This window comes from Oncorhynchus mykiss, chromosome 5 (assembly GCF_057628025.1).
Source record: "Oncorhynchus mykiss isolate SJ-2025 chromosome 5, ASM5762802v1, whole genome shotgun sequence".
Lineage (NCBI taxonomy): Eukaryota > Metazoa > Chordata > Actinopteri > Salmoniformes > Salmonidae > Oncorhynchus > Oncorhynchus mykiss.
This window is the reverse complement of record NC_143026.1, coordinates 86,139,440-86,159,837: the sequence shown is the minus strand read 5'-3', so window position 1 is coordinate 86,159,837 and position 20,398 is coordinate 86,139,440. Positions and strand designations below refer to the sequence as shown.

The 20,398-nt window shown below is 42.7% G+C and overlaps 2 protein-coding genes across 4 annotated transcripts in view; both read left to right on the top strand.

The window, feature by feature from the left end:
* Positions 1-11,241, top strand: part of col24a1 (collagen type XXIV alpha 1) — a 226,054-nt gene extending 214,813 nt beyond the window's left edge. For all 3 annotated transcript variants that reach the window (XM_036978599.2, XM_090236176.1, XM_090236177.1), the window contains 2 exons: positions 9,177-9,416; positions 9,624-11,241. In XM_036978599.2, the coding sequence (XP_036834494.2) occupies positions 9,177-9,416; positions 9,624-9,770 (387 nt within the window). In that variant the 3' untranslated portion in view covers positions 9,771-11,241. The remainder of the gene's footprint in view (positions 1-9,176; positions 9,417-9,623) is intronic.
* Positions 11,242-12,088: 847 nt separating this feature from the next.
* znhit6 (zinc finger HIT-type containing 6) overlaps positions 12,089-20,398 on the top strand; it is a 47,402-nt gene continuing 39,092 nt past the window's right edge. Inside the window, exons 1-4 of the mRNA XM_021604591.3 lie at positions 12,089-12,362; positions 12,645-12,710; positions 16,747-16,853; positions 17,032-17,117. Coding sequence (XP_021460266.3) covers positions 12,247-12,362; positions 12,645-12,710; positions 16,747-16,853; positions 17,032-17,117 — 375 coding nt within the window. The 5' untranslated portion in view covers positions 12,089-12,246. The remainder of the gene's footprint in view (positions 12,363-12,644; positions 12,711-16,746; positions 16,854-17,031; positions 17,118-20,398) is intronic.

Sequence of the window (20,398 nt, the reverse complement as noted above, 5' to 3'; positions counted from 1 at the left end):
TTCTGGGATAATGGTGTTGATGTGAGCCATGACCAGCCTTTCAAAGCACTTCATGGCTACAGACGTTCTTGGGCACATGGACTATAGTGGTCTGCTTGAAACATGCTGGTATTACAGACTTCTTTACAGATTGAAAATGTCAGTGAAGACACTTGCCAGTTGGTCAGCGCATGCTCGGAGTACACGTCCTGGTAATCCATCTGGCCCTGAAGCCTTGTGAATGTTGCCCTGTTTAAAAGTCTTGCTCACATCGGCTACGGAGAGCGTGATCACAGTCATCCGGAACAGCTGATGCTCTCATGCATGTTGCTTGCCTCGAGCGAGCATAGAAGTAATTTAGCTTGTCTGGTATGTTCGTGTCACTGTGCTGCTTGTGGCTGTGCTTCCTTTTGTAGTTTGTAATAGTTTGCAAGCCCTGCCACATCTGATGAGCGTTGGAGCCGGCGTAGTACAATTCAATCTTAGTCCTGTATTGACGCTTTGCCTGTTTGATGGTTCGTAGGAGGGCATAGCGGGATTTCTTAAAGCGCCCGGGTTTGAGTCCCGCTCCTTGAAAGCGGCAGCTCTACCCTTTAGCTCAGTGCGGATGTTGCCTGTGATCCATGGCTTCTGGTTGGGGTATGTACTTATAGTCACTGTGGGGACGACGTCATCAATGCACTTATTGATGAAGCCAATGACTGATGTAGTGTACTCCTCAATGCCATCGGAGAACATATTCAAGTCTGTGCTAGCAAAACAGTATTTTAGCTTAGCATCTGCATCATCTGACCACTTCTTTATTGATCTAGTCACTGGTGCTTTCTGCTTTAGTTTTTGCTTGTAAGCAGGAACCAGGAGGATAGAATTATGGTTAAATTTGCCAAATGTAGGACGGGGGAGAGCTTGTATACATCTGTGTGTGTAGAGTAAAGGTGGTCTGGAGTTTTTTTCATCTGATTGCACATTTAACATGCTGAGAGAAAATAGGTAAAACTGATTTAAGTTTCCCTGCATTAAAGTCGCCTGCCACTAGGAGTGCCGCCTCAGGATGAGCGTTTTCCTGTTTGCTTATGGCCTTATACAGACATTGAGTGCGGTATTAGTGCCAGCATCGGTTTGTGGTGGTAAATAGACAGCTACGAAAAATATAGATGAAAACTCTCCTAGTAAATAGTGTGGTCTACAGCTTATCATGAGATACTCTATCTCAGGTGAGCAAAACCTCGAGACTTCCTTAATATTAGATTTTGTGCACCAGCTGTTGTTTACAAATATACACAGACCACCACTGCCTCTGGTAAGACCACTTGTCTTACCAGAGGCAGCTTCTATCTTGCAGATGCAGTGTAAACCCCACCAGCTGTATGTTATTCATGTCGTCATTCAGCCACGACCCGCGGAAACATAAGATATTACAGTTTTTAATGCCCCGTTGGTAGGATGTTCGTGATCGTAGCTCGTCTATTTTGTTATCCAATGATTGTACATTGGCTAATAGGACTGATGGTAGAGGCAGATTACCCATTCGACGTCAGATCCTTACAATGCACCCAGACCTACCTCTGCGATATCTCCATCTCTTTCTCACGCAAATCACGGGGATTTGGGCCTTGTCTGGTGTCTGAAGTAAATCCTTCACATCGACTCATTAAAGAAAAAAATCTTTGTCCATTTGAGTAATCGCTGTTCTGATATCTAGAAGCTCTTTTTGGTCATAAGAGACGGTGGCAGAAACATTATGTACAAAATAATAATAATAACTCTCTAGAAAGGCCAAAACCTAGGAAGAAACCTAGAGAGGAACCAGGCTATGAGGGGTGGCCAGTCCTCTTCTGGCTGTGACGGGTGGAGATTATAACAGAACATAGCCAAGATGTTCAAATGTTCATAAATGACCAGCATGGTCAAATAATAATAATCACAGTTGTTGTCGAGGGTGCAGCAAGTCAGCACCTCAGGGGTAAATGTCAGTTGGCTTTTCATACCCGATCATTAAGAGTATCTCTACCGCTCCTGCTGTCTCTAGAGAGTTGAAAACAGCAGGTCTGGGACAGAACAGTTGAAACTGCACGACCAGGTGGACTGGGGACAGCAAGGAGTCATCATGAGGCATGGCCCTAGGGCTCAGGTCCTCCGAGAGAGAAAAAGAAAGAGAGAAAGAGATAATTAGACAGAGCATACTTAAATAGGGGGGGGGGGGTAGCCAACCCAGACAGGAAGATCACGTCAATGACTCAACCCACTCAAGTGACGCACCCCTCCCAGGGACGGCATGGAAGAGCACCAGTAAGCCAGTGACTCAGCCCCTGTAATAGTGTTAGAGGCAGAGAATCCCAGTGGAGAGAGGGGAACCTGCCAGGCAGAGACAGCAAGGGCAGTTCGTTGCTCCAGAGCCTTTCCGTTCACCTTCACTCCTGGGCCAGACTACACTCAATCATATGACCCAGTGAAGAGATGAGTCTTCAGTAAAGACTTAAAGGTTGAGACCGAGTCTGCGTCTCTCACATGGGTAGGCAGACCGTTCCATAAAAATGCTCTATAGGAGAAATCCCTGCCTCCAGCTGTTTGCTTAGAAATTCTAGGGACAATTAGGAGGCCTGCGTCTTGTGACCGTAGAGTACGTGTAGGTATGTACGGCAGGACCAAATCAGAAAGATAGGTAGGAACAAGCCCATGAAATGCTTTGTAGGTTAGCAGTAAAACCTTGAAATCAGCCCTTGCCTTAACAGGAAGCCAGTGTAGGGAGGCTAGCACTGGAGTAATATGATAAAAAATGTGGTTCTAGTCAGGATTCTATCAGCCATATTTAGCACTAACTGAAGTTTATGTAGTGCTTTATCCGGGTAGCCGGAAAGTAGAGCATTGCAGTAGTCTAACCTAGAAGTGACAAAAGCATGGATTAATTTTTGCTGCATCATTTTTGGCCAGAAAGTTTCTTGATTTTAGCAATGTTACGTAGATGGAAAAAAGCTGTCCTTAAAATGGTCGATATGTTCGTCAAAAGAGAGATCAGGGTCCAGAGTAACTCAGAGGTCCTTCACAGTTTTATTTGAGACGACTGTAATTGTCAGATTCAACAGAAGATCTCTTTGTTTCTTGGGACCTTGAACAAGCATCTCTGTTTTGTCCGAGTTTAAAAGTAGAAAAAAAGTAGAAAGTTTGCAGCCACCCACTTCCTTATGTCTGAAACACAGGCTTTTAGCGAGGGCAATTTTGGGGCTTCACCATGTTTAATTGAAATGTACATCTGTGTGTCATCCGCATAGCAGTGAAAGTTAACATTATGTTTTCGAATGACATCCCCAAGAGGTCAAATATATAGAGAAAACAATAGTGGTCCTAAAACAGAACTTTTGTCAGAGGACAAACCATTCACAGAGATAAACTGATATCTTTCCGACAGATAAGATCTAATCCAGGCCAGAACTTGTCCGTGTAGACCAATTTGGGTTTCCAATCTCTCCAAAATAATGTGGTGATCGATGGTATCAAAAGCAGCACTAAGGTCTAGGAGCCCAAGGACAGATGCAGAGCCTTGGTCTGACGCCATTAAAAGGTCATTTACCACCTTCACAAGTGCAGTCTCAGTGCTGTGATGGGGTCTAAAACCAGACTAAAGCGTTTCGTATACATTGTTTGTCTTCAGGAAGGCAGTGAGTTGCTGCGCAACAGCTTTTTCAATTTTTTTTGAGAGGAATGGAAGATTTGATATTTTTTTATATTTTCTGGGTCAAGTTTTGGCTTTTTCCAGAGAGGCTTTATTACTTCCACTTTTAGTGAGTTTGGTACACATCCGGTGGATAGAGAGCCGTTTATTATGTTCAACATAGGAGGGCCAAGCACAGGAAGCAGCTCTTTCAGTAGTTTAGTTGGAATAGGGTCCAGTATGCAGCTTGAAGGTTCAGAGGCCATGATTATTTTCATCATTGTGTCAAGAGATATAGTACTAAAACACTTGAGTGTCTCTCTTGATCCTAGGTCCTGGCAGAGTTGTGCAGACTCAGGACAACTGAGCTTTGGAGGAATACGCAGATTTAAAGAGGAGTCTGTAAATTGCTTTCTAATGATCATGATCTTTTCCTCAAAGAAGTTCATGAATTTATTACTGCTGAAGTGAAAGCCATCCTCTCTTGTGGAATGTTGCTTTGCGACATTATCAAAAATGTATTTTGGATTGTTCTTATTTTCCTCAATTAAGTTGGAAAAATAAGATGATCGAGCAGCAGTAAGGGCTCTTCGATACTGCACGGTACTGTCTTTCCAAGCTAGTCGGAAGACTTCCAGTTTGGTGTGGCACAATTTCCGTTCCAATTTTCTGGAAGCTTGCTTCAGAGCTCGGGTATTTTCTGTATACCAGGGAGCTAGTTTCTTATGACAAATGTTTTCAGTTTTTAGGGGTGCAACTGCATCTAGGGTATTGCGCAAGGTTAAATTGAGTTCCTCAGTTAGGTGGGTAACTGATTTTTGTCCTCTGACATCCTTGGGTAGGCAGAGCGAGTCTGGGCATCAAGGCCATCAAGGAATCTTTGTGTTGTCTGAGAATTTATAGCACGACTTTTGATGCTCCTTGGTTGGGGTCTGAGCAGATTCTTTTTTTGCGATTGCAAACATAATAAAATGGTGGTCCGATAGTCCAGGATTATGTGGAAAAACATTAAGATCCACAATATTTATTCCATGGGACAAAACTAGGTCCAGAGTATGACTGTGACAGTGAGTGGGTCCAGAGACATGTTGGACAAAACCCACTGAGTCGATGATGGCTCCGAAAGCCTTTTGGAGTGGGTCTGTGGACTTTTCCATGTGAATACTAAAATCATCAAAAATTAGAATATTATCTGCTATGACTACTACAAGGTCTGATAGGAATTCAGGGAACTCAGTGAGGAACGCTGTATATGGCCCAGGAGGCCTGTAAACAGTAGCTATAAAAAGTGATTGAGTAGGCTGCATAGATTTCATGACTAGAAGCTCAAAAGACAAAAACGTGAGGCCTCATTTAAGCCATGTTTCAGTCAGGCCATTAGTTCATTGACTATAAGTGCCTTTTGAAGTGAGGGATCTAACATTAAGTAGCCCTATTTTGAGATGTGAGGTATCACGATCTCTTTCAATAATGGCAGGAATGGAGGAGGTCTTTATCCTAGTGAGATTGCTAAGGCGAACACCGCCATGTTTAGTTTTGCCCAACCTAGGTTGAGGCACAGACACTGTCTCAATGGGGATAGCTGAGCTGACTACACTGACTGTGCTAGTGGCAGACTCCACTAAGCTGGCAGGCTGGCTAACAGCCTGCTGCCTGGCCTGCACCCTATTTCATTGTGGAGCTAGAGGAGTTTGAGCCCTGTCTATGTTGGTAGATAAGATGAGAGCACCCCTCCAGCTAGAATGGAGTCAGTCACTCCTCAGAAGGCCAGGCTTGTTCCTGTTTGTGGCTGTCCCAGAAAGAGGGCCAATTATCTACAAATTCTATCTTTTGGGAGGGGCAGAAAACAGTTCTCAACCAGCGATTGAGTTGTGAGACTGCTGTAGAGCTCATCACTCCCCCTAACTGGAAGAGGGCCAGAGACAATTACTCGATGCCGACACATCTTTCTAGCTGATTTACACGCTGAAGCTATGTTGCGCTTGGTGACCTCTGACTGTTTCATCTTAACATTGTTGGTGCCGACGTGGATAACAATATCTCTATACTCTCTATACTCGCCAGTTTTAGCTATAGCCAGCACCATCTTCAGATTAGCCTTAACGACAGTAGCCCTGCCCCCTGGTAAACAGTGTATGATCGCTGGATGATTCGTTTTAAGTCTAACACTGCAGGTAATGGAGTCACCAATGACTAGGGTTTTCAATTTGTCAGAGCTAATGATGGGAGGCTTCGGGCGTCTCAGACCCCGTAACGGGAGGAGTAGAGACAAGACAAGGCTCGGCCTCAGACTCTGAAGCGCTGCTTAATAGGGAAAACCGGTTGAAAGTTTCTGTCGGCTGAATGAGCGACACCGGATGAGCATTCCTACAGCATTTCCCTCCAGAAGCCATGAGAAAGTTGTCCGGCTGCGGGGACTGTGCCAGGGGATTTGTACTAACGTTATTATCTGTACTTACTGGTGGCACAGACGCTGTTTCATCCTTTCCTACACTGAAATGACCCTTGCCTAACGATTGCGTCTGAAGCTGGGCTTGTAGCACAGCTATCCTCGCCGTAAGGCAATCGTTCTCCTGTAAATTATGAGTACAGCGACTGCAATTAGAAGGCATTGTGTTAATGTTACTACTTAGCTTCGGCTGTTAGAGGTCCTGACGAACCATGTCCGGAGTGAAAAAGTTGAATGAAAAAAAAGTTGAGTGAGGGAAAACTAAAAATATAAAACGGTAATTAAAAAGTAAAAACCGTAAAGTTGTCAGGTAGCAAAGGAAGGTTGGCAACAAAATGCACAAAACGCACGACGTAAACAAGTCTGCAAGTTGTGACCGGAAATGACATGGTGAAACAAACGTTACTGTTTTAACATACACAATCCATGTCTTCTTCGGTGAGGTTTAACGGTGGTTGGCATCCAATATGTTGCATTTCCACTGAACTATAGTATAGATCCATTACACTTTGCGATGGGAAAGGGGAGCCGAATAATATACGTATATTTTAATTACCCTACCAACTAACCCTATACTCAATAAAACGCATCACCTATTCCACTACTAACCCTATCTACAGATCTACTATTCACAGGGATCCTCTCCGAATCCCTCACCCTTGACCTATCCTCCTCTACTTTCTTCACTGCCTCAGCATAAGACACCTTCTGCACTACTCTGGCTCTAGCTACTTCAACCTGCCTTTGTTGCATTTGACACTTCCGATCCCCAGCAACATGTGCACCCCTGCAGTTGACACACACCTTTATCCACTGAAACTACACAACCCTCTATCCCATGCCCTCTTGCACACTTCCCACATCTGGAATCTCCCTCCTACACACTACTGCGACATGACCATAAATGTTACACCTGAAACTGCGCAGTGGACTTGCCACAAACGCTCTAACAGGGTAACTGATATATCCTAACATGACCTTGTCTGGTAAAGACTGACTCCAGACGGCAAACACCAGATCTTGGCAAACACCAGATCTTGACTCAAGTTGCGTCGCGCAGAGTGACCTGCTCACTCTGATCTGAAGAAACACAAAGAAACATTACAAGTCCACTTCGGGTTACCTTCATCGACTCAACAGCACCAACCATCTTTTCCACCCAACCTGAAACCACCCATGGATCAGCCAAAAGGCCTGGTTCCACCCTCTTCAAAAATCTCACTCCCACTGGACCAAACTTATCTTTATCATAACCATGTCCATCAATGCAAGGCTCGGGCTCCGAGTTCCTCACAACACCTTCTACCACTTCCATTTCACCACCAGAACTCAAACTGGCGTCCGGCTCACTCTGTTTGAATTTGACACCAATCTTCCTCGATATACCATCTCCCTTGTTATTGCTCGCTTCAACAGATTCAGACCCATTCTCTGCCTCCCTCAGTCTTTTCAATATTCAACTTTTCCAAGCCGACATCTCTTTTTAGCGAGAGACCTGCTAAGCCCTGTAGTCCCTCTACCTCTTCTTCGATGGTGTTTACTGGCGGTTGGCATCCAATGTTAATGCTGCATTGCCGACACCAGCTGGACAGGGTATTGAATAAGAAACGAAATAAACTTTGTGGGAAAGGGGGAAAACGACATCATACAAAATGAAGCACGTTAACTAAGAAAAGCCATCCCACTTCTTCAATCACTGTCCACTCCAAAATACATCCCAACACAGGCTCAGGGGCCTGTGATGGCAGAACATTCACCGCCAGGATTTCATGCACGGCCTCGGCTGGGAAATCACGAAGATCCAAAAAAACTTACGGCGGCATTCAAAATTATTCACATTTTCTTAGACTTCTTCTCTGCTGGTGCTGTACAGTTTATGACCATTGCAATCGATAATCCAAATTCCCCTTTTTAACATGTAGCATTTCACTATCCCTCAGTAGATGAGAAACCTTCACTAGTCGTGATAGCTAAAAATGATAATCAGTCTCTGTCACTGGTGTAATGTCATTTTTATTACATCATCATTTCTCATTCAAAATGTGTTCCTACAGATGTAGGCCTAGCCTATAGAATATTATTACAGAATATGCAGAAAAGAAAGGGAAAGGGGGATACCCAGTCAGTTGTCCAACTGAATGTATTAAACTGAAATGTGTCTTCCGCATTTAACCCAACCCCTCTGAATCAGAGAGGTGCAGGGGGCTGTCTGAATCGACATCCACATCTTCGGTGCCCGGGGAACATTGTGTTGACTGCCTTGCTCAGGGCCAGAATTACAGATTTTTACCTTGTCCGCTCGGGGATTTGATCCAGCAACCTTCCGGTTACTGGCCCAACACTTTAAATACATCCTCCAATTGGAACGTCGGCCTAAGCCCTACACATAGTCTCAAGAAAATGTTATATTTTTAATACCCTCAAACACCAACTTAGCATACCTCGTTTCAAAATTGGCCCACATCACTGTCAATCGTGAATGATAATTCTTCACGTTTTATCTGTGAAAAGTCCAGACTGTGTAGGCAAGCCAATCATTTGATCTCATTCAGTTTCATGGGAATATGCATTTAGATCTGTTTGAATTACTGTTTGGTGAGCAAATTAGAGTAGATGGTGTTAAACTGTTAGTCTTTGTTGTATTTTGTTTTAATCAAAGAATATATCCTTCCTTGTGGCACGCGCTGTTTGTTGAGTGTTGGCCGCATTAGGAAAGAAATGTGACTATTCAGCTTCAGCTAACCATCATAAAATCTCACTAGAAATGAAGAGGTGTTTTTGGCGTAAAAGTAACATTACGCCAAAATAGTAACTATGCTATGCTTTTGTATTAGGTTCTGTTATGTAAAATACTAATTCATCATTTTGGGATCTTGTGGGACATTGATTCAGCTTCAGAAATCATTTTCCAGATAGATTTTTCCCAGCTCCGTGTATTTTCAAATTTGAAAGAGTAAGGGAGTGCCGCTCCCTTGTGTTCCGGCAGCATTACTCCCCTGGTCTCTGTATGCATCTGTTTGCTGAATTATTGAGCAGTGAAAGGTATCATAAGAGATGCCTCCGTTATCCCCACTAACTCTTACCATGCTCCCTCCACAGCTGTCGTTCGGTGTGCATAAGGTTCAGATGAAGTTCCTCCACCTCTTGAGCACAGAGGCCAGTCAAGACATTACCTTCCACTGTCTGAGTGACCCTCCCTTCAACCCCACAAACACCTACGGTGCTGACGACCCAGGACAGGAGTATCAGGCCAGACCACCAAGGTTTAGGGGATGGAATGGACAGATGTTTGAGGCAGACAGTCTACTTGAACCTCACATGCTACTAGACGAATGCAGGGTAAGGAGCCGGAGAGAGGAAGAGATATATGATGATTTCACTTCAGACCTGGGCCTGCATTCATAAAGCATTTCAAAGTAGCATTGCTAATCTAGGATCGGGTCCTCCCTGTCCATGTAATCTTATTCATTATAATCTAAAAGGCCAAACTGATCCTAGATCAGAACTCCTACTTTGAGACTTCATATTGTATATTTTCCCTTCTAGATCCAAGATGGCAGCTGGCACCAGTCACGCTTCTTCTTCCATACTCAGGACAGCTACGAGCTCCCCATCATTGATATACAGGAGCAACCTTTGTCACAGTCCAACGATCTGCGCCACCTCGAGGTGGGACCTGTCTGCTTCCTGTGAGGTCATTATCCATCGCTAGCCTGCCTGTCCAAAATATAAACTATAAAAAACGAGCATGGCATAAGCAGGCCAAAATGGCTGCTCACCAAACCAAAGAGAGATCTCTATAAGCCCAAGCAGAGTTGGTCAGGTCTGCTCCCCCACTTGGGAGACTCTTTATGGAGTGTTAGCGAGTGTCAAACGCCCTGTCCAATGGAATGGCAGACTTCTGTGGAAGAACTCAGTCCATAGCAAACTAGGCCAGCTTACAGTAAGATGGCCTCAGGAGAGCAGTGTATACCAATATTTATCAAATAAATGTGTAAAGTGTGTCTGTTTGGTTTTTGTTTTTCAAAAGGTGCTTGAGTTCGTTGGACCCTGAACTCAGGACAGGGCTCATCCACACAACACCGTCCTAAAACTCAAATCCTGTGCCTCCCTCCCTACTGCCCACCCCCATCCTCCTTCTCCCCCATATTCACCCTCCCAGCCATCCTTAGAAGGGGCCTAGCTATCCGAAGGAAAGCTCTAGGGGCTTTGTAACAGGAATACTGTACAACAAAAGCTTCCTAAGAGTGCAATAGCTTGTGAATTAAGAGTGAGAGATTTCATATTGCAATTTCAATCAAAGGTCAACTGCCAGCTCAGACCGCAATTGTGTTTATTTTTAATGTTTGAATCTGTTGTCCAACACAGCTGGATGTTTACACCTTGGGTAAGTCCAAAATTGCACCATATTCCCTATGTAATGCACTAGGTTTAACCAGGGCACATAGAGCTCAAATGTAGTGCACTATATCAGGAATATGGTTCTATTTTGGACACTGCCCTTGAAAGATGGTGCTCTACCTCCTGCTTGTATGCCTTCTATAGGTGCTAGTGTCAAGTAATTCTTTGTCCTTATGTACCGGTTACATCAAGATCTGTTGTAAGAGTACTTATTTGAAATTTATATGAAACATTTGTTGATGAATTACATATTTTTTAGCTTTTACTCTTCATTTTATTTGGTAGGTGGTAACGTAACCTATCATTGGTGCTGCAACAGACACAAGAGCGTGAGACATCAGTGAGTTGTGAGACATTTTTCCTGTGTATATTTTGACATTATATTGTTGATTATTTATATCCTTTGTTTTTGTTCACATTACTGTACCCCAATAAATTATACTCTCAGAGATCTATTTGGTCAACTCCAACAGTCCAAATAACTATTTATGTAAAAAATTGTATTTGTATACTATGTACACACATTATGTGACTGTTCATTGTATATGTTCACATTCACTACAATGGGGGTTGATAGCTCATACTGGCAGCTAGCATAGGCCAGAGTCAGAACACATCAGAAATAGCAATGATCTTGTTCTTAAGTTATGTTACGTTGAAAAAAGTGTAATTAAATAAGTAAATGCTCTCAAGGAATAAAGTTAAAATTGTGTAAATATGAAATATATTGACATTAAATAAATGAAATGTTTTAATCCCAAAATAGTAAATACCGTCTTGTTATTTTGTTGATGTTCATAACAGTATTTCTGAAGTCCAACAGTGACCTGGTTAAAAACTGCAATTAAAGATAGCTACTTATCATTAGCAGCGCAACTTCAGATTTCCAATACTCATAAGTCTCTATTATTTTTCCAAATTTTGAGAAGTCCAAGTCCAACACGCCCCTCTGGCATCAAACTCGAAAATCTGTTTTTCATTGAAATGGTTTGAATTCTTGACACCCACTCTCTCAGTTCCAGCAACATTTAAACTTTGCTGGAAGCTGTATAGATACTGGTAACATGGAGAGTTACTGGTAATAAGGAGGGTTTTTTTACGATTAAAAACAATGCATGCAATGTAGGCTACATATAAACATCACTTGGGCTTTTCCTTCTTAACACAATACTAGCATGGACCTTTAAACTTGACAAAGATCCTATGGAATGACAAGCACTGTGTTACCATGGATAGGGACAAAGCAAATAAACTACGAGAAACAAAATGGCTGACTTCTCTTGAGCTAGATACTAAGAACAGTTTGGATTCAGATGTTTGCTCCTGTTTGACCCAACTTTGATACTGTTGCTTTTGTCTCCTCCAAACAAAGATACAAGAAAAACAATGCATATTTTGTTAATTTCTTTTCATTAGACATCAGCTCATCTCTCCTGGGCCTGGTCAGTGTGGGTTGGAAAGGCTTTAGTTTTATAATGGTCAGCTTCAGTCCTCAGAACAACACAGCTCTTATTGATGTACATGGGCCTACACACAGAGTAAGAGAGAGAGGCTGACTGACAGACTGACATGCAGCACATGATAGAGGGGGGATCTTCCACGCATCAAATGTCCTATATTACACGAATACCAACACCAGGGGGCGCTTTTGTGCATTGTCAAGACAAACCGGAATACATCCGTCACATATTTTTCTCCACGTATAGCGGAAGACGGTAAACTTCAGACTGCTTTGATTGAAACAGAGCTTCGAGAGTAATTTCTAGAAATGTGTACAAGTATGCTGCCTTCGGTGGATACAGTCGCAGCTGCTGAAAGCCACGTCGAGAATGACCGTCTGGGAGACGAACTCAAAGGAAACAAAATAAAACTATCCCTGGCAAAGTAAGAAGGCAGCTAGCTTGCTAAGCTAACTCTTGGTGGGCTAGATGGTGTCTAGCTCAATAACACAGCAAGCTAGCTTACCTAGCCATAGTGATTACTACTATCTTACCTTGCTATGTCTCTGAATGTATGTAAAATAATTGTGGCAGGTTATATTTGTAGCTAAAATAACAAGCTATCAGGAAAGCACATGGGTTACCACGTGCTGTGATGTCCACGCCCCTTAAGAGTCTGGCGATGTCGAGTGTTTGTTGAACATGATTTATCATTTATTTCCTACAGTTGTGGTGTGTGTGGCTCTGAAGTGGCGAATTATAGATGTCCCGGCTGCCTCAAACACTCGTGCAGGTAAGAGGAGAGACATCTTGTGCATCTCAATAGTATAAAGTGACTTGCTCTCCCTTTAATTCATGTGCACTGATAGGAAAGACAATGGAAGCTGTGAGGTTCTGTGTTATACACTATAGCCCTTACCATATCATATGTGATGGAATATTATTTGCTGTTTTCGAATTGAAGCAACCCTAACAAAGCTCTCAATTCTATATTCCTTGTGTCCTTTCTTCTCGTCTCCTTAAAACTCAAGCTGTTTATAAGACTATGGCTGCGTGTCCCCCAATTGGCCCATTTTCCCCTATAGGTCTATTGCACTACTCAGGCTCTGGTCAAAAGTACTGCAAATCAGCCCTGGTCAAAGGTAGTTTACTATATAGGGGAAATGGTGCCATTTGGGGCTGAACCCATCTCCCCAGGTGTTTTATAACAAGGTCAGTGTTTAAAATACATGTTTTAAGATTTGGTGGTGGGCTAGACTGCACCTCCTCCAAGGTCAGAAATTGAGTGGGTAACCCTTCTACAGCCAAGATGAGAGTAAAGCTGAAAATCCTTTGATTAGGCCTAGGCTATGTAACAAAAATGTGAAGGTAGGCTATTCTTGAGTGCTCTCTGTGTAGGTATGTGCAAGTAAGACAATTGTATCAGTGTTTTTGAAAGATGGACATGTCCAGGTGATTCATCTCAGCTGTGGTATGAAGCTATCAAATCCAAGTACCAGAAAGCAAGTGAAGCCTACTAAGAAATACCTTTCAGCTTTCAATCTCAGCCTGAATGGCACTATCAAAATGGCTCCTTCTCACATCTCAATAAGATTTAGAGGTATTTGCACATTTCTCAAATGCCTCCCCATTGTTGTGGGCAGCGTTTGACATTCCCCAAATAATTTGTGGAGATGGTCTGAAAGACCCCTGCCAAGTACCTCTGTCAGCAAGTGTCTGAAATGGATTGTGACTTGTGAATGTCTGTGTTTGGATCACATCCTAACTGTTCATTAAATAAACAAGGCCCTCGAGAGAACCACACCAAGATCCCTTGACATTATTATGGATGTTTTCATTTAGAGTCTGCAGTCCTACCACGGATGAAAATGGGACTACAGATTCAAATTAGCTACACTACATATGTGGACACCAACCTGTTGAACATCTCATTCCAAGATCATGGGCACTAATATGGAGTTGGTCCCCCAATATGCTGCTTATAACAGCCTCCACTCTTCTGGGAAGGCTTTCCACTAGATTTCTGTATGGACATTGCTTTGTGCAAAGGGGCATTATCCCGCTGAAACAGGGAAGGGCCTGTTGGAAGCGCAGAATCATCTAGAATGTCATTGCAGAATCGTCTAGAATGTCATTGTATGCTATAGCATTAAGATTTCCCTTCAGCGAAACTAAGGGGCCTAGCCCGAACCATGGAAAAACAGCCGCAGAACATTATTCCTCCTCCACCAAACTTTAGTTAGCACTATACATTCGGGCAGGTAGCATTCTCCTGGCATCTGCCAAACCCAGATTCGTCTGTCGGACTGCCAGATAGTGAAGCGTGATTCATCACTCCAGAGAACGTGTTTCCACTGCTCCAGAGTCTAATGGCCGCAAGCTTTACACCACTCAACGCTTGGCATTGCACATGGTGATCTTAGGCTTGTGTGCGGCTGCTCGGCCATGGAAACCAATTTCATGAGGCTCCTGACAAATAGTTATTGTGCTGACATTGCTTCCAGAGGCAGTTTGGAACTTAGTAGTGAGTGTTGCAAACGAGGACAGACGATTTTTATGCGCTTCAGCACTCAGCGGGCCCGTTCTGTGAGCATGCGTGTCATTCCACTTTGCGGCTGAGCTGAGCACTTTGCGGCTGAGCTGTGGGTTTGTGCCCATAGGCAACGTTGTTGCCGGTGATGTCTGGTGAGGACCTGCCTTACAACAGGCCTACAAGCCCTCAGTCCTACAAGCCAAGCCTCTCTCAGCCTATTGTGGGCAGTCTGAGCACTGATGGAGGGATTGTGCTTTCCTGTAACTCAGGCAGTTGTTTCCATCCTGTACCTGTCCCGCAGGTGTGAAATTCGGATGTACCGATCCTGTGCAGGTGTTACACGTGGTCTGCCACTGTGAGGACGATCAGCTGTCCGTCCTGTCTCCCTGTAGCACTGTCTTAAAGCATGTTAGTTCAATATGGTTATTACTCTGTTACACACCCTTATCAAAAAGAGTATGTGGGAATTGCAATTTATTGCCCTGGCCACATCTGCAGTACTCATGCTTCCTTGCAGCATGCCTAAGGCACGTTCACGCAGATGAGCAGGGACCCTGGGCATCTTTCTTTTGGTGTTTTTCAGAGTCAGTAGAAAGGCCTCTTTTTAGTGTCCTAAGTTTTCATAACTGTGACCTTTAATTGCCTACCGTCTGTAAGCTGTTAGTGTCTTAACGTCCGTTCCACAGGTGCATGTTCATTGTTCATTGAACAAGCATGGGAAACAGTGTTAAACCCTTTACAATGAATATCTGTGACGTTATTTGGATTTTTACGACTTGTCTTTGAAAGACAGGGCCCTGAAAAGGGGACTTTTTTTTTTTTTTGCTGAGTTTAATAGGACTTACAGTTAACCGGGGCAGCTCTAGCAGGGCAGAAATTTGACAAACTGACTTGGGAAGGTGGCATCCTATTACGGTGCAACGTTGAAAGTCACTGAGCTCTTCAGTAAGGCCACTCTACTGCCAGTGTTTGTCTATAAAGATTGCATGGCTGGGGGCTCAATTTTATACACCTCTGTGGCTGATTTAGCCAAACCCACTAATTTGAACGGGTGTCCACATACTTGTGTGTTTGTATGTGGTCCCTAACAAATAAATACCATGGATGGGATGGATGAAAGGGCACATTTGGGCTGGTTGAAATTAATGAGTGTTTTAAGCCTTGAAGAATATGACTGACTGCAAAACACCTTTCACACGTGTTGGTTAGTATCTATTCTTTCAAAACATTACTGCACTGGTGTATGTATTGCCCTGATCACCGGAGGTATAGCTTGGATTAGCTTAGGTCAAATAATAAGTGTACATTTGTGGACCTTGGAGTTAGTAATAATATAAACTAGCTGGTGTCAACCAGTTATAGGCCTTGGAGTTAGTAATAATATAAACTAGCTGGTGTCAACCAGTTATAGGCCTTGGAGTTAGTAATAATATAAACTAGCTGGTGTCAACCAGTTATAGGCCTTGGAGTTAGTAATAATATAAACTAGCTGGTGTCAACCAGTTATAGGCCTTGGAGTTAGTAATAATATAAACTAGCTGGTGTCAACCAGTTATAGGCCTAACTCGTTTATAGTTCCCTTACCCAATCACTCCGCACACAGTGAGTCTCAGGTGAAACCGACGCAGGGGATTTCAATCTGTCAGAGGAGAGGAAGAGAAGGGTCTTCCTTCAGTGGCACACATACATTTCCCAGCATGCAGTGAGACATCTCCAGTCTGATTTATGCCTCTATGTCATTCTGCCTTCTATCCCCAGTCTTCTGTTCTCCATCCTTCTATCCCCAGTCTTCTGTTCTCCATCCTTCCATCCCCAGTCTTCTGTTCTCCATCCCCAGTCTTCTGTTCTCCATCCTTCTATCCCCAGTCTTCTATTCTCCATCCTTCCATCCCCAGTCTTCTGTTCTCCATCCTTCCATCCCCAGTCTTCTGTTCTCCATCCCCAGTATTCTGTTCTCCATCCCCAGTCTTCTGTTCTCCATCCTTCCATCCCCAGTCTTCTGCTACCATGATGCAACTCTACCCATAGTGAAAGACGTGGTTCTGCTCTGCAGTTCTAAGTAGCCACTTTATTAAGAAAATTGCAGAGTTTGTATTCTACAATGTGCCTAAATGGATGCTTTGTCCTTGGACATACAGTGTCAGTACTGTGTCAGTATGTTGTGTTCATGGATGAACCAAAACCTCTACACAGCTTCTTTTCTCGCTATAGTTCTAGTGCTGACTGTACCAGAAGAGCAAACTTTGATAAAATGTTATTTAAAAATGTCCTCTTATTTTTTTTATTTTTAACCTAGCTTGCCCTGTGTGAAGAAGCACAAAGAGGAGTCAGGATGCAGTGGAGTTCGAGATAAGACTGCCTTTGTGGCCCTGTCCAAGATGGATGAGATGAACCTACTCAGCGGTGAGACACTCCCTCTGCTGTGTGTGTGTGCGCATGCATGCGTTTGTAATGGTCAAAGGTTTGTGGATGGCATGACTTCCTGGAAAGCAATGATTGTTGCTGAGTGAATGGACTATCCTGACTAAACAAAGATTCATTGAATTGTGTGTAACTGTGGTCTCCTTTGTGGCCCTGCTAGACTACAGGTTCCTTGAGGACACGGGGAGGCTGGCAGACAGCGCCAACAGAGATTCCCTGGTCCGCGGCCCTCCTGTTAACTTTAGAGTAAGTCATTCATCCACCACCTCTCATTTAATTGATTGAATTTGTGATATATTTATATCAGACAACTCTACATGGTGAGGGAGAAACTCACATCAACCACAAGTTTGACAGTGGGACTGGCGGGGTGACTGAGTAGGATGATGATTCCTTCTATCGGGCTCACACCAGAAAGACTTGGAGAGTGTTATGCTTGTCTAAACCGCAATGTTGATTTCTATTTTTATAATATCTTTGTGTTTCTTGGAGCACCCTAGAGCATTTTTAACTTGCCTCACAAAATCTTTTTTGGAAATGAATTCTTTATATGATTTAAATTGTGTGGTTTTGGGTTTTCTCTCTGTGCCTCCATGGCTCTTCAGGTAACTGTGGTTTGAGCAGAGCTGGAACCCATAACCACAGACATTAATTGAAAATGGCACTTTCAGGGAGCGACTCAGTCTGCCAGCCCAGTCCTTACCTGGATTCATTTAAGACTATTACATGCAGCATTTTATAATGGCTTGAGGTAATGTGTTTTTGCTTCGGTCTGGTTCAGTGGTCACAAATCTATCAATAAAATAAGAATGATACTTCTTAGCGAAATAGCGGGGAAAGTCTGTCTGTCTGACAGGTAATGTGAATGTCTGGCAGGTAATGTGAATGTCTGGCAAGGAATGTGAATGTCTGGCAAGGAATGTGAATGTCTATCTGGGCTGTGGCCTTCCAGAACCTTCTACATGTAATGGTCTAATATCACATACAAAGAGACGCTAGCGTCCCACCTTGTTCGATAAAGTCTCTTTATATCCAAAAACCTCAGTTTTGTTAGCGTTTTCTTCAGTAATCCACAGGCTCAAACGCAGTCACAACAGGCAGACAAAAAAATCCTAATTGTATCCGTAAAGTTCATAGAAACATGTCAAACGATGTTTATATTTAATCCTCAGGTTGTTTTTAGCCTAAATAATCGATAATATTTCAACCGGACAATAACGCTGTCAATATAAAAAGTAAACAAGAAAGGCACTCTCTCGGTCGCGCACATGAAAAAGCTCTGTGACACTGCAGGGTCCACTCATTCAGACTGCTTTTACTCCCTAATTTTTCAGAATACAAGCCTGAAACAATTTATAAAGACTGTTGACATCTAGTGGAAGGCATAGGAACTGCAATTTGAGTCCTAAGTCAATGGATACTGTAATGGCATTGAATAGAAAATGACAACAAAACAAAATCCTACTTCCTGAATGGATTTTTCTTAGGTTTTCACCTGCCAAATCAGTTCTGTTATACTCAGATACTATTTTAACAGTTTTGGAAACTTTAAAGTGTTTTCTAACCAAATCGACCAATTATATGCATATCCTATCTCCTGGGCCTGAGTAGAAGGCAATTTAATTTGGGTATGCATTTCATCCAAAATTCCAAATGCTGCCCCCTACCCTAGAGAAGTTAACTACACATGGTTGATGATATTACTAGTTTATCTAGCTTGTCCTGCGTTGAGTAAAATTAACAGGCACTGCATCGATTAATCATTGAATCATAGCATACTTCGCCAAACGGGTGATTTAACGAGCGCATTCGTGAAAAAGCACCAATGTGTACCTAACCATAAACATAAACGCCTTTCTTAAAATCAATACACAAGTGTATATTTTTAAACCTGCATATTTAGTTAATATTGCCTGCTAACATGAATTTATTTTAACACGGGAAATTGTCACTTTTCTTGCGTTCTGTGCAACAGAGTCAGGGTATATGCAGCAGTTTGGGCCACCTGGCTCGTTGCGAACTGTGTGAAGACTATTTCTTCCTAACAAAGACAGCCAACTTCGCCAAACGGGGGATGATTTAACAAAAGCGCATTTGCGAAAAAAGCACAATCGTTGCATGAATGTACCTAACCGTAAACATCAATGCCTGCCTTAAAATCAATACACAGAAGTATATATTTTATATATATATTTTATAGTATATACCTGCATATTTAGTTTAAAGAAATCCAGGTTAGCAGGCAATATTAACTAGGGAAATTGTGTCACTTCTCTTGCGTACATTGCACGCAGAGTCAGGGTATATGCAACAGTTTTGGCCGCCTGGCTCGTTGCGAACTAATTTGCCAGACTTTTACGTAATTTTTACATAACATTGACGGTTGTGCAATGTAACAGGAATATTTAGACTTAGGATTGCCACCCGTTAGGTAAAATACGGAAACGGTTCCGTATTTCACTGAAAGAATAAACGTCTTGTTTTCGAAATGATAGTTTCCGGATTTGATCATATTAATGACCTAAGGCTCGTATTTCTGTGTGTTATAATTAAGTCTATGATTTGATAGAGCATTCTGAGCGGTGGTAGGCAGCAGCAGGCTCGTAAGCATTCATTCAAACAGCACTTTCGTGCATTTGCCAGCAGTTCTTCGCTGTGCTTCAAGCATTGTGCTGTTTATGACTTCAAGCCTATCAACTCCCGAGATTTGGCTAGTGTAACCGATGTGAAATGTCTAGCTAGTTAGCGGGGTGCGCGCTAATAGCGTTTCAACCGGTGACGTCACTCGCTCTGAGACCTTGAAGTAGTTGTTCGCCTTGCTTTGCAAGGGCCGCGGCTTTTGTGGAGCGATGGGCAACGATGCTTTGAGGGTGACTGTCGATGTTCCTGGAGCGAGGAGATGGACGGAAGCTATACTGGCAATACTAAAGTGCCTATAAGAACATCCAATAGTCAAAGGTATATGAAATACAAATGATATAGAGAGAAATAGTCCTATAAGTCCTATAATAACTACAACCTAAAACTTCTTACCTGGGAATATTGAAGACTCGTGTTAAAAGGAACCACCAGCTTTCATATGTTCTGAGCAAGGAACTTTAAACGTTAGCTTTTTTACATGGCACATATTGCACTTTTGCTTTCTTCTCTAACACTTTGTTTTTACATTATTTAAACCAAATTGAACATGTTTGATTATTTATTTGAAGCTAAATTGATTTTATTGATGTATTATATTAAGTTAAAATAAGTGTTCATTCAGTATTGTTGTAATTGTCATTATTATAAATAAAATCGGCCGATTAATCGGTATCAGCATTTTTTGGTCCTCCAATAATCGGTATCGGCGTTGAAAAATCATAATCAGTCGACCTCTAGTCATTATGGTGCTATCCAAGTATTAATAAGTAAAGGGGTATCCTTTAAAATCAAGGTGAGGAGAATGAGTTCTTGGGTGATTAGGTTCTGAGCCAAGAACAGCCGTTTCTAGTGTCCTTCCTATTTTTGTAGATTTTTTTTGTTGTCAA